Genomic DNA, 14749 nt, shown 5'->3' on the forward strand with positions numbered 1-14749 from the left:
CGGGGGTGCCACGGGTGGGGGAGGGGTGGTGCAGTGGTGCCATGGGTGGGGGAGGAGGTCTGGAGCCACCGTGTGTGGGGGAGGAGCGATTGTGGGGGTGACATGGGTGGGGAGGGGTAGTTGCGGTGGTGTCGCGGGTGGGGGAGGGGCTGGTGTGGGGGTGCTGTTGGTGGAGGAGGAGGTTTGGAGCCACTGCAGATGGTGGAGGGGCTGTGTGGGGGTGCCGTGGATGGGGCCCGGAGGTACTGCGAGTGTGGGAGGGGTGGGTAATGCTTCTCCTGCTTCTCCTGGAAGCAGCTAAGCTGCTGTCCTCCCTTTGGCAGTGGCTCTCCGAGAGACTCGCACAGCAGCCAAGAAACCAGTCACTATTGTTAATGCCGGTGTCCCAACGCGCCGCATTACAGGGAAGAACATGCGCTCAATAAACTACATCTCCTAGCAGCCCTTAGCGCCGGAATGCTTCGGCGCTAAGGGCTGCTGGGAGCTGTAGTTTATTTAGTGCATCTACTTCCCTGTAATGCGGCGTGTTGGGACACTGGCGCTAGCAATAGTGACTGGCTGGCAGAACTAACTGACTGGCTGAATCAATGTAAAAGGTGAGTGCTGTGCAGTGTCAGTGACACTGCACACCCACGACACTGCACAGCACTGTCACCTTTAACATCGATTCAGCGTCCAGACATTACCCTTTGCGATATCACCCACTGTATTTGTTACATTAGCCATCTCGGGGCTTCCAGGCCACCAGCCCAGGTGCTGTGTAGTGGAGTCAGGGCCTCTGGGGATCTAGGCATGGCTGTGGTGGGGAGGCACTTCTGTGACATCACGTGCAGAGGAGGCCTTGGGCTCAGAGAATATGCAGCGCAGGGAGGGCTATGAAAGCCTTCCGCTGCGCCGCTTTCATGCACATCTATGCCGGTGGCCGCAGCAGCTATTGTTCCACCTGCCCTGTGGCTAGGGAGTGGGGATTCTTGCTTCCGGAGGGGGCAGGCGGACTGGCAGCAGGACATAGGACGCTGCAATAAAAGTTTTCCCCCCCCCTATCTACAGCGCAGAGACTTGCTGCTGGTGCAGTGGCATATCCTCAAATTGTACCTTTTTGGCAGGTACAGTACCTTTTTCTATGGTCTGTACTGATTTTTGGCTTTCCAAACTTCCATTGAAAGTATAGGAAAAGGGGCGTGGCCACGTCACTTTACCCCTAGCCATGCCCCCTTTTGAATTTGTACCGATTTTTATGTGTAAATTGTTGGAGGGTATGTTGCTGCAGATACAGTGGGCCTATTTTGGTGTGTGGACCTGGAGCTGCAGCTCCATCAGCCCCATTGTTAATCCTGCTCTGGAAACACACAGCAGCCAAAGAGCAAAGCCTCCCATTGTATGTAACCTGTGTGGGAGGGCGCTTCTCACCCAATCAGCTGTGGACTGGGTGTGATAGACATGCTGCTAACCCAATGAGAGCTCCTAGCCACGCCCAGCGTTATACACACAGGCACAGAGTCACAGATCTGGGCAATTATATAGGATATCAAGTGGTTATTGATAATTAAGACACTACTTATCTGGTAATGATATCTTCGGCCATGTGACCTCCATTAAAGTCATGAGATATGGAATATAAAAGAAGAAATGCAACATAATGTAATGTGTACCATTTTTTAACACCGAAAGCTTATTGTAAAACAGACCTGGAAATTACCATTTTTTAGGAACAAGCTTGTCCCACAATTAAGAATCCACAGTCAGGGATATTAAAAGGTTTAAAAATAGAGTTTTAATTCCTCAGTGGCATACAAATGGTAAAAAACACCTGTACAAGATTTTAAAAAATATGAGCTTATCTGTCAATTAGGAGAAGTACAGGTACAGAAATTCTAATGAGCTTCGTCTTTGGCAGCAAAACTTCATAAAAAATTCAGCTTGATGAAGATGAAACGCGTTAGTTTCCATTCTTCAATTTATGAAGACATTATATTATTATCTACTAATATATCAGAAGATTACTCTGACAAGGTATATTTATATATTTTTTTCTCTTGCAGGTACTTCTTTGCCAACAACCCCTATGTCTGAGCCAACTACCTGTGAGAAGCTGGCAGGTGTTTGTCAAGGTAGAAATATACCATGATAACCAAGTTTTACCTGTTTATACTATGTATGTATGTAGGTAGATACAACATATGTAGTATGCTTATCTTCAGTGAAAACAAAACTAAAAAGTTTTATTTAACAGATAGTTTATATTATACATTGACATATGTGATGTTTCTTTATGGGTTGAGACATATTAATTCATAGTAATTTTTTATATTTCAGATTGTGTTGAGCAACTATAATTAATATTTCTTTATGGGGTTTGGTGGCAGAATATTTTTTTATGAGGAGCATAATGTATTGGTATGATATACTGAGTAGTAGCTGCAGAAAGAATTTCTATTGCTTTATAAGTGTACTTTAAAGCAATACTGGTCATTATAATATGTGTACCACCCAGGACTGTGTGTACTATATTCCATTATGTAAACTCAGAATGCCAATGTGACAATGACTTTATGATAATCTATGAAGTCCTGTATTCTGTAGGACCTGTTTATGCTTTGTGCTAATTTGTTGTCAGAATAACTGTGACAAATAAGAAGCACTTTCTGAAGGGCTGCATGTAGTAAGATCACAGGCCTAAAGGCACCACAGATGAGGTTCTCATCTCAGCTCCTGGCTTCAAACTTGATTCTTCCTACCAGAACAGCCCTTTGGATTGGAAAAAGTCACCAACACTCTTTCGCTGTAGTGTGGTGACTGACAGTGTGAGCAGGGTAAGACCTACAGAGGCACAGGAAGTAACCACCTGTTGCATCTGGGCAGCAAATGGTTTATAGAAGCATGTACAGAACCTTATGCCACTACTATGGGAAGCGGAGGAGTGGGGTCCCAACAATACTGGACGATCCGTTCTTGAGTCTCACTTTTTATCCTTGTATCCCAAATTTTTCAATTGGGCCAAGCAATACCATGTTCTCCCACTGGAAACTACCCGGGCTGCTGGAGCTCACTGTACATGTCCCTGAAGCCACTTGTAAGGCCCTTGAGGTCTACATTTAAACAAAGTCACAGGGTACCAAGAATGCAGCAACGTCCCCAAGTCGAGGTGAAATCAGAAATAATGCGTGTCTACATTTATATCCATCATATCCCATATCTATCTATCTATCTATCTATCTATCTATCTATCTATCTATCTATCTATCTATACACAGTGTATATAGATGCTGTACTGTATATCTGTAGGCTATAATGATGCTTCACTATATACGCCAGTACTGACATGTGTAAGCTCACCAGTCCACGCACAGCTACCAGCCAGTCTGGAGGTTGAGGAGGTCAGTAGCCACCAGCAGCTGGCTGGAGGGGTCTGAGCATGGCCTGTGCGGGGTGGGGGAGCACAGGACGCCACCCCTCCACCAGTACACAGTATATATATAAACAGCTGAGCCGGTTATCTAACTCCTCACCTGCATCATCTACAGCTCCAACAGTGACCTCTAACCTCAAGCAATCCATAGCATGATATTTTCGTTCCTGATATATGCCTTTTAAATCGTTTGTTGTTTTTCCTCCTTATATTCTGTGACAGTATATTACTTTCCCCTTTCACTGATTGCCACCACATCCACTCACTGACTGCATTTTATATCAGCATTTTATAATACCCATTATTACACTCCTCAGTCAGTGTGACTGTATGGATTATATATCAGTGACCCCACTGATTGTAGCAGGCAGGTCCCAATCACCTATACACATGCCTTGTGGTAAGTCCTCCTCTGCTTCTCCCCCTGCCGATAAGTCGCCACACTTGTCCCCGAATCCTCTGCTCTGAGCGCTGCGGGACCATATGGTGGTTCCTGCATCCATTTCCTGGTTACTGCTGCTAATTGTTCTTCCAGGATGGGAAGAAGCCTGGGATTCCAGCATAGTATATGGAGATGGGATAGAGATTTGCCTCAACCTCCTGCCCTCTTTCTTCCTTCCCCAGTCCCAACTGCCCCTACCCCACTCTCTAGCCCCCCAGTCCCTATATTCCCCTACCCCCACTTCCTCTCCCACCAGCCCTCTCTCTTTATATGTCAGATCAATATTACTGAATATTCGCAGCAGCAGATTAGGAGTCTGTAACATCTCACTGCAGTATCACTTTTGCTTTCACCTGTGGCAGCTTGCGGCACACAAAGGAGTCATTTGGTTCATCGGGTTGCCCTCTAGTGGCCACCAGTGCACATAACAGAGGTGAGGAGCAGCATTAGCCTTTCATTATATAGGATTGCATACCTCCCAACATGACCTATTCCAGGAGGGACAAAATGCTCGGTTTCTGGACTTACAGTCTGATTGCAATCACCTGCGGTGAAACACCTTTCTCGTCAACTAACTAGTTCAACATAGGGGACGTCAATAATAAATGAAAAGGGAAGTCCAGGAACATAGCATTTGTCCCTCCGGGAATGGGTCATGTTGGGAGAATTGGGCCAACAGTGCGCCTTTTCTCATGAAGCAAAGCTGCTGGATTTGTCATATTCAGCAACAGTCAAAACACATAGGGCAAAAAAGCTTAGATCAGTACTACACACTGCAATTATTAAAATGCATCACAATGGAATTATGACCTTTCATACAGATTTGCTTTAAGACCTTTAGCTTTCCTCTCCCATTATTTGGTGTCACCAGGGTTATGTTTTATTTTTACAGCTGGTGTACTGCAGACAGACTATTGCTGCCTGGTGGATGTTTGATGTAATGGAATGTTTTCTTTGTCAAAGTAATTGTTGTAGGTGAGATAAAAAGAGACCTGTATTTTGACAGCAAGGCAAACACAATTTATCTCAATAGCTGTAGCAGGGAAGGGCAGACTCAAACATTCCGAGCTTCTTTTTTTATTATTTCTACTATAGTCAATGGTTTAACATCACACTCGCATCATTCTTTGTGTTAGAGATTTTCTTGATAATAAAAGCTTGTACATGGGTCTGGCCTATACTTGCTTACTTTTGAAAAGTAGTTTCAGGGAGATTATAGATTGCATTCTAATGCCCGCGATGTGCCGTTGAGAGGGCGTGTCACATTCTACCTAAGGGGCATGTCTATCTCCACCTTTGGGCGTATCTACTGTCACTTAGGGGTGTGTCCTGCAGTGGCAGGTGAAAACTAAAGTACAAAGCTCAGTACATGGTACACACTGATATCGCACCTACATTACACGGCAGTGCTACATGCCAGCATCACACCTACATTACCCAGCCATGCTACACGCCAACATCACACCATATTACCCAGCAGGACTACTCGCCGACATCACAGCTACATTCAGGGCCGTTGCAAGGTTTCTCGACGCCCTAGGCAAAATTTCAGCATGCTGCCCCCTCCTTCATTCCCAAACCACACACCAGTAACTACTATCCAGCCCCTCAAGTGAAAGTCTGGCGGTGACAACTTAGAAGTTCAAACGCATTAGTCTGCATTAAGTTAAACAAGGATGCATCTCTCACAGTTATCCTTAATTTTATGATAAGCAGACCCCCCAGATCATAGCGTCCTAGGCAGTTGCCTAAAGCTGCCTAATGATAGAGCCGGCCCTGTTCCTACTGCTTTGTAATTACCCAGCTTTGTTCTATCACTGTTTGTAAAGTGCAACAGAATATGCTGCGCTATATAAGAAGAAACTTATTAATAATAATAATAATAAAAAATTTGCACTGTTACAGAAGTAGGCGGACAGTGTAGTGTCTGCCTGTTTTTGCATGCTGAGAGGGGCGGAGCGAACAGACAGGAAGTTGTAGCGCTGCCCGGATACCACGCCATATAACTCTGTGACAAGTAGCTGGCCTCTACTACAGCCGTCCAGCGGCGGCACCACAAACAGCTATGTATAAACAATTAAGACCCTCTAGTGCGCTGAATTGAGAAGAGCTTGGACCACTGAGAAATACCTCCTGTCAGAATAGGTACGGAAGATAGAATGAAAGAAGAAACAGAATTCTCATGGGAGCTGAACCACCTCAGAAAATCAAAACATTTATATTAAAAATTGTTTATTCATAAAATTAGTGATAAATCTTAAATACTGTTGTGAATGTTTGTAACATCAATAAAAATTCCTTTAAGATCATATACATCACATCAACAAGAACATGTTGTTTAACAATAAATTGGAGAATTATATTCTGATGATATCAACTGTTGCATAAGATATCTAATCTTCAATCAGATTTTCCAGATGTATGATCTAATCCACATGTATGAAGAAACCCAATGCGTTTCGTCCGTTAGGACTTCATCAGGGGTTATAATCAGATATCAATATTTATGAATTTCAATATCATAATCAGATTATTATGCCGTTGAACTAGACAAGATATCGGTTTAGCTTCACCAACAGATATCAATGAATAATATAAAATGTGGTACTGTGAACAATTCCTTTTGAATGTATCAATTAGTCACTTCACAACAATAAGTGAAAGTGATGATAAGAGTAATTCAAGGACAAGTAAGTAATTACCTTCACAATGCCTCAGGATTCACTTCACAGCTATCAAACAACAAGGCACCGACATCACACCTACATTACACAGCAAGGCTACTCGCCAACATCACACCTACATTACACAGCAAGGCTTCTCGCCAACATCACACCTACATTACACAGCAAGGCTACATGCCGACATCACACATACATTACACAGCAATGCTACACGCCAACATCACACCTACATTACACAGCAAGGCAACATGCCGACATCACACCTACATTACACAGCAAGGCTACAGGCCGACATCACAGCTACATTACCCAGCAGGACTACACGCCGACATCACAGGTACATTACACAGCAAGGATACACACCGACATCACACCTACATTACCCAGAAGGGCTACACGCCGACATCACACCTACATTACCCAGCAGGACTACACGCTGACATCACAGCTGCATTACCCAGCAAGGCTACTCGCCGACATCACAGCTACATTACCCAGCAGGACTACACGCCGACATCACACCTACATTACACAGCAAGGCTACACACTGACATCACACCTACATTACACAGCAGGGCTACACACCCACATCACACCTGCATTACACAGCAGTGCTATACGCCGACATCACAGCTACTGTACATTACACAGCAATGCTACATGCCGGCATCACAGCTACATTACTCAGCAGGACTACACGCTGACATCAAACCTACGTCACACAGCAGTGCTACATGCTGACATCACAGCTACATAACACATCAGGGCTACACGCCGACATCACAGCTACATTACATGGCGAGGCTACACACCAACCTCACAGCTACATCACCCAGCAGTGCTACACGCCGACATTACACCTATATTACCCAGCAGGACCACACGCCGACATCACAGCTAATGTACATTACACAGCAGGGCTACACACCGACATCACAGCTAAATTACACGGCAGGGGGAAATCTTCTTACTTTAGATACATTTGACCCCTTCTGACTCCATTCCCTATATACCACCATCACAGACCGAAGGCCCAAATGCTGACAGGAGGGAATCCGGGAGCTGTAGGGGGACTCCAACAAAACACGGTTGGAATCTATGATTTTGGGTTGCAGTCTAGACCCCTGTGTTGGACTTGGTTGCAATTGCATCACGTTTCTATTAAACAGCCCCCTCTATATAGATGCAAGATCTATAGAGGGGATGCAGTCAAAATGCTGACAGTCGGGATCCCGGCGTTCAGGAGACAGACACCGGAATCCGAACAGCCGGCATTATGCCAATGGACGGCATCCGATTCCCGCCCCTAATTCTCACCCCCTCCCCACCCGCGCACGCAAGGAAACTCGCTGCCGGTATTCTATAGGGACCCCAATAGACAAGCTTACATTCAAGTGCCTGAAACTTCACAGATCAATATTATTTCACCTATAGTAAATATGAACCTGCTAGGAAATCTGTCTGTCCATGGCCATGTGCAGCAGGGGGTTAAGTGTCTGTCTCCACTGGTTGTATTTTACATTAATTATTTATACAGCAGGACAAGCCAAACTGCAGCTGCACTAAATCTAAATGAAACCTAACCAGGGTGTAACAATTTACATAAGACCATACACAGGGCAAAAGGCTGTGACATATGGTGGGGGTGAGGAAGGTTGAGCAGATAGTGACAAGTCTGTGGACCATAAGTGAAGGGAGGGAGAGAAAGGAGGGGGAGGGGGTGCTGGCAAAAATGGGAGATCGAGATTACATAGTACTGTGGAATGCAGGTCCCGGGGGCTGTGAATAAGCTTGCTGAGTGTGGGCTGGAGTTTCAGTGCAGGCTGTGTCAGGCTTGTCTTGGGCAGTGTGAGAGTGTGAGGCTCTACCTGAGTGCTGGAGGATGCAGTCCAGCTCCAGGTGCTGTGCTTCTCCCCCTCTCCGTAATTGTGCTAACTTCAGCCTCGTGTAATTGTGGCAGGCGGGGGGTGGCTGGGCGTGCGTGCGATTGGGAAGGAAGGCAGTCCTGTGTGGAGGTACATTACTCCCCTGCAACGGCAATGCCGCTTCCTACATCATCCTCTCATGCAGGCTCTGTCCCCATTGCATCAGGACTCGCGTCACGCATGCACAGTCCGAATTCTTGATGGGGAAGTTGGGAATCCGAGATAATTATTTCATTTTCCGGGGCAGCGGGAGACTCCACAGTGAACCGGGATTCTCCCGCAGGATGCAGGAGGATAGGCAACTATGGTCTGGGCTTGAACCTATTGGCTACTCACTTGATGGCAATCAGGATAGGCAGTGGTGCTGCAGCATCTTTTTTTTTGGTAATGGCAATTCTGTTTACTCACACTCATGTGTCCTCCATTGACCTCCCCTTTCCGCAAATGCAAGTGAAGGCACTAGTTACACACTACATGTCAAATGCCACTATCTATCTATTATCTGTATATCTATGTTGAGGTGAGCATACACAGACAGATGAAATGCCTGTCATACTGACAGGCATTTTATCTGACACTGCAGATAACACAGGCATGCACTGTAAGATCTCCCACAGTGTACTGGCTGTGATATCGGAACTCCTCCACCAGGGAGGAGACATTTATCCGTTCCTTCCATGTGAATTAACAGGGGAAATGTCCATTCCTCGTCCCCGGCCCGGTGCAGCCGGCATGACTCTTATAAATACCAAATTGGAGCAGGGTTGGACTAGCCCCACTCCTTACTTGCCTACCTGACCCTCTCCATGAGGGAGAAAATGCTCTGTTCCTGGACTTTCCTGGTAATGTATGAATGCCATCACCTGTGGTGAAACACCTTTCTTATCAATTAACTAGCTCACCACAGGTGATGGCAATCATACATTACCAGGAAAGTCCAGGAACAGAGCATTTTCTCCCTCATGGAGAGGGTCAGGTAGGCAAGTATGCCCCACTTCCTTGGGCCCCACCTCCTCCTCTAGGGATCAGGTTCCAGACTATGCACTTAAATTATACATTATACATATACTTATGGACTATGGTGTATTTTGTACAGTGCATTGCTGTTATTAATCTGATACATTATCATGCATGGACAAGCAGTGTATACACTATATGGGGTATAGTCAATTGAAGTCGGATCCATTCTGACATTCATTTGTAGGAATGGATCCGACCTGGGCTATTCAAAGCAATCTCAATTCGACTTTAAAAAAAGTTGAATTGCGATGCAGGAGCTGAGATGTGGGCAGAGGGGGAGAGCAGCGCCGGAGGAAACGAGGAGGAGAGCCGCGGGCAGACGGAGGAGTGCAGCGCTACAGCAGCGGGCACCGAAGCCGGAGGATGTCACAGCCGCCACTCACTGCAGCGTCCACCCGGCTCCAGCAAGCAAGGTTCCGCTTGCTAGAGCCGGGTGGACGCTGCTGTGAGCGGCTGCTGTGACATCCTCCGGCTACGCGGCCTGCTGCTATAGCGCTGCGCTCCTCTGTCTGCTCCCACCGTCTCCTCCTCATCTCCTCCAGCGCTGCTCTCCCAGTCTGCCCGCGGCTATCCTGTGTCCTCCTCGTCTCCTCCGGCCCTGCTTTTCCCCTCTGCCCGCGGCTCTCCCATTTCCTCCGGCACTGCTCTACCCCTCTGCCCGCGGATCTTCCCCCATCTGTGCTCCTGCATCTCACTTCAACTTTTTTGAAAGCCGAATTGAGATGGTTGAAATGGGGGCAAAAACCTGTCGGTTTTGGCCCCGTTTTCGACACAAGCACGCAGATCGGCAGCTATTCCACCGATCCACGTGCTTTTTGACAAGTCGAATTCCTTGACTTGTCGAATAATTTGGGGTTACATTGAATGGGTTGGTACCCCTTCCGACCTAAAAAAGTCAAAAACTGACGTCTTTTCGACAGACGGCAGCTTTCGACTTCAATTGAATATACCCCTATATATTTATCAAGGTGCCCAGACTATACGCTCTCTAATGCATAGCCAAGCCTCTGTAGTGGCTGACCCCTCTGTAGACTCACCACACCTCTAAACATGGGCCCCTACCACAGACCCCCCCCCCCCCCCCCTCGTCCCCTGATGGGCCCTTCATGCCCCAGTTTGACACTGAATCAGAGGGATGATCCAGCTTGTCCGACCAATCGACATTACCAGATCGGTCATCCACATGTTGCAAATGCATGCAAATATAATATGCTTCTGATGTTTGTTTAGGAAATTTTATGTAATCTAGCATTGGTACTTGCGGCATAGGTAGGGTTGCCATAATATTCCTTTAATCTGGGACACCTATGAATTACACAGTTTCTGTGGATGGTTCAATTCAAGCCTGTATTTTATCTGGTTTTAATCACCCACAGAACCTGTGTAATTCACAGGTGTCCCTGATTAAAGGGCTATTAAGGCAATCATAAGCATAGGTGACAATATGAAGATAGAGAATATATTTATGTGGGTGTGTATGTGGGTAATTCAATTCCATGATATCCATGATGTCCGGCTGTGCACATTATGGACCTAATTCAGGGTTAATTGCAAAAGCAAAATCTTTCTCTAATGAGCAAAACCATGTGCACTGCAGGGGAGGCAGATGTAACATGTGAGTTAGATTTGGGTGGGTTATATTGTTTCTGTGCAGGGTAAATACTGGCTGCTTTATTTTTACACTACACTTTAGATTTCAGTTTGAATACAACCCACCCAAATCTAACTCTCTCTGCACGTCTTCCCACCTGAAGTGCCTATTTTTGCCCATTAGAGAAAGACTTTGCTTTTGCGATCAACCCTGAATTAGGTCCTGTGTTATTATGTAAAGAATATATAAATGAATATCCTGAACCGATGACATAACAATCATCATACTTGAAAAAAGTAAGTACAAGTCAGTCCTAATCTAAAATCAAATACCGTAATACGTCAGAACTTGAAAGAACATAAAAATATTTGCATTGAGATAATCTGTTACTACCAAGTTATAAAAAAAAATTGGAAAGCTGACAGACTTCCGTAGTAGCTCTCACATATGTAACCATATGTTGTATATAGACAGTGTACTGAACCTGCTGTTGGAGAATAGGATAATATTTACACAGTACTTCATCCTGGTTTCCTCATATAACAATTACCAAGTATAATTACAGCCACTGTAAATAACTCTTTTTCATTATTCTCACTGACTACTGCAATTCAATCAGTTTTACAGCTCCATGAACCATTAGAACATACCGGATAACAACACTGATAAACATGATATGTAATGGCAACTGAATTGTCTATTGAAGATGCAGACATGGGAGTTCAATTGCACCATTCATTTAGGACACAATAAGTTTTACATTGAGCTTATCTGGATGTGCAGAAAACAGGCAGCATGCATCTGTGTTCATGCAGCATTATAAGGTGTGACATTTCTGACTATTTGTGCCTGGACTCATGGAATGAGTAAGGGAGGGAGGAGGCGCAGCAAGGGCACGTTCACGTCATTGAGAAAAGATGCAGGTTTTCACAGAGAAGTCCCTATGCTTGTCCAAGCCTTAGAATTTCTGAGTATCCGAGATCAAGTCCAAATACACAATGATGGTGATGATGGCGGGCACCAGCACTAACAAACCACAACTGATACTGTTGCTATACAGAAGTTGCTTTCTTAATTGCACATGTTGATATTACATTTTTATTTTTTTTTGTACGCGAGGTGGAGAGTTTATATATATATATATATATATATATATATAGAGAGAGAGAGAGAGAGAGAGAGAGAGAGAGAGACAGTGTGCGACTGGCATTCAGGAGACTTGAAAGAAAGGGTTGACACAGTTGCTTATGTCAACGTTTTAGAGCTCACGCTCTTTTAGCAAGACAAATGCGTCGGAAATAGACAATCTTAATTTCTGCTTGATGAAGGGGGGTAGGCGACAGTCAGCATGCTGGGCGGCCTTGCCCTGCGATGGGCGATCCCCAGCATGCGAACAAAAGGATTGCAAGTTCTGCTAATTTGCCCATAGCGTACAATGTGTTAACCAAGTGCAGTATGTAATATATAATATTCTCACCCTGTGATTCAGTTAATTTATGGAATAAAATGAAAGCAAGGGTGAGTATGGACCAATAAGTCTTGCCATGGTGGGCCCGCTCATTACAAAGAACACAGTGTTTTGCTTTTATGTTATTCCATGAATCAACTGAGGATCATGCAGTCAGACTTCCAAGAGAAACTGTGACCACCGGCGGGTATCGTGAATTATTACCCAGGGCGTATTTTCCTAAATCAAAGGGTGAACATATTATACTGTATATTGTATTGCACTTGGATAATACAGTGTGGCTTTATAGCAATTTGTTATTCTCGGTACTCACAAAACACTTGAAGAAATTAACGGAGAAGCACTAGAACCACCCTTGCTTCTACATATATGATTTGTGGAACTTTATTGGTTGAAGTTGGTTACTTCACAGCCGCATACTCTCAACCCCTGGTGGACCTTCTTCCTTTGATGTGGATCTTTCTTTCTATCTAATATTACATGAGATGACATAACGAAGCAAAAACAAGCATCAAATATGTTCAATTAAACAGACCTTTATGATTATTCTGTACCTTTAATGTAACTTGAGCAATTATTGTTAATAGCAATACCTGATACAATCGAATTGCAAGCATGGCATGAATTAAAGATTTATAACTACATTTAAAAAAATATGTACCTAAAAGTGTGATTAAAAAGCCGATTACATTTCATATTGTCTGGTTTTGGAGCGTTGCAACTATAAGCAATTTTATGAGTTGTATGTACATTTCCATACCATGTATTTCATTATGTGATAATTCTTAATGTGTGTCACATAAGAATATAATCACTGTATTCATTCTAGTTTACATCTGTCTTGTGTTTATTAGCAGCTACAGTAACATCCACTGCAACTTCATCATCCACTGTCACTTCATCATCTACTGTAACTCGATCAACCACTGCAATTCCATTTTTTACTGTAACTCCATCATCTACTGTAACTCGATCAACCACTTTAACTCCATCATCTACTTTAACTCGATCAATCATTGTTATTCAGTCATCTACTGTAACTCATTCAACCACTGTAACTCCATCATCTACTGTAACTCAATCAACCACTGTAACTCCATCACCTACTGTTATTCCATCATCTACTGTAACTCGATCAACAACTATAACTCCCTTATCTACTGAAACTCAATCAACCACTGTACCTCCATCATCTCCACCACCTTCCATCACTTCATCATCTACTGTAATCCCTTCATCTACTGTAAATCCTTCATCACCTAGTGTTCCTGCTTCAACAACCACTGCTGTCATCACTAGCATGCATGGTTTTCATACTGCCAGTGTCACATATGGTAAGAAATCATATCTTCCATATAATAAGTTTCTCTGTTTCTCTCACTTTGTATGTGTGAAAACAAAGCTCTGCTAAAATATACAGATGGATTAAGCACAATCACTTAAATAAGGAAAACAATTGTAAATTGCAGTTTATATTCTGATTTTTTGTTGGGGGGAAATTAAACAACCCCTCCACAGACTTGCATAACCACACAACAGCCTCCCCAACCAACCCTCCAGATATTTGTATTCTTTACATGGCTGGTTCTAGACCAAGTGGTGAACAGTGCTAAAATTTCCTTTGCCTCCCCCCCCCAGTCACCAAAATGAACATACCCTCATAGCCTAATATGCCCGGCACCATTAAAGGTAGAGGTGTAGTTAGGTAAATGTTAGTAAATGCCACTGTAGAAACACTCTTGTTTTAGATATTATATGGACTGTGGGCCTGATTCATATTTGTGACTTAGGCAAAAAGAAAAAAGTTACTTTGTGTCTGGAGCAAACCATGTTGCAATGCAATGGGAGCAAATACATTTATATTGTTTCTGGCCAGGGTAAGTACTGGCTGCTTTTGCATGTAGCCGGCAAATGTTAGGCTGCTTTAATTCTACACTGCAATTTAGATTTGAGTTTGAACACACCCCACCCAAATCTAAATCTGCTTGCTTTTTTGCTTTGTTTGTGCTGGGCATACACGCTACAATTATCTGGCCAATCTGCCTGATATCAGGGTATTGGCTAGATAATTGCAGCATGTAAAATATCGATCAGTCAGTCTTGCCAGATCATTCAGCATGCCCCTCCAATTTTATATTTTATTTAAGTGTCACATCGGCCTCTCCAGACAGTGTATGTCCAACAGCGGCCAACTGGCGGACATTCCTCTG

The 14749-nt window shown here is 44.2% G+C and overlaps 1 protein-coding gene across 5 annotated transcripts in view; it reads left to right on the top strand.

Annotated features, from left to right (window-relative positions):
- ADGRG6 (adhesion G protein-coupled receptor G6) overlaps window positions 1-14749 on the top strand; it is a 286483-nt gene that overhangs the window by 181800 nt on the left and 89934 nt on the right. For 3 of the 5 annotated variants that reach the window (XM_063917836.1, XM_063917838.1, XM_063917837.1), the window contains exons 5-6: window positions 2043-2111; window positions 13394-13873. In XM_063917836.1, the coding sequence (XP_063773906.1) occupies window positions 2043-2111; window positions 13394-13873 (549 nt within the window). The remainder of the gene's footprint in view (window positions 1-2042; window positions 2112-13393; window positions 13874-14749) is intronic. The other 2 variants (XM_063917840.1, XM_063917841.1) reach the window with 1 other exon arrangement.

The sequence above is a fragment of the Pseudophryne corroboree genome, chromosome 4, assembly GCF_028390025.1.
Source record: "Pseudophryne corroboree isolate aPseCor3 chromosome 4, aPseCor3.hap2, whole genome shotgun sequence".
In the NCBI taxonomy this organism is placed as follows: domain Eukaryota; kingdom Metazoa; phylum Chordata; class Amphibia; order Anura; family Myobatrachidae; genus Pseudophryne; species Pseudophryne corroboree.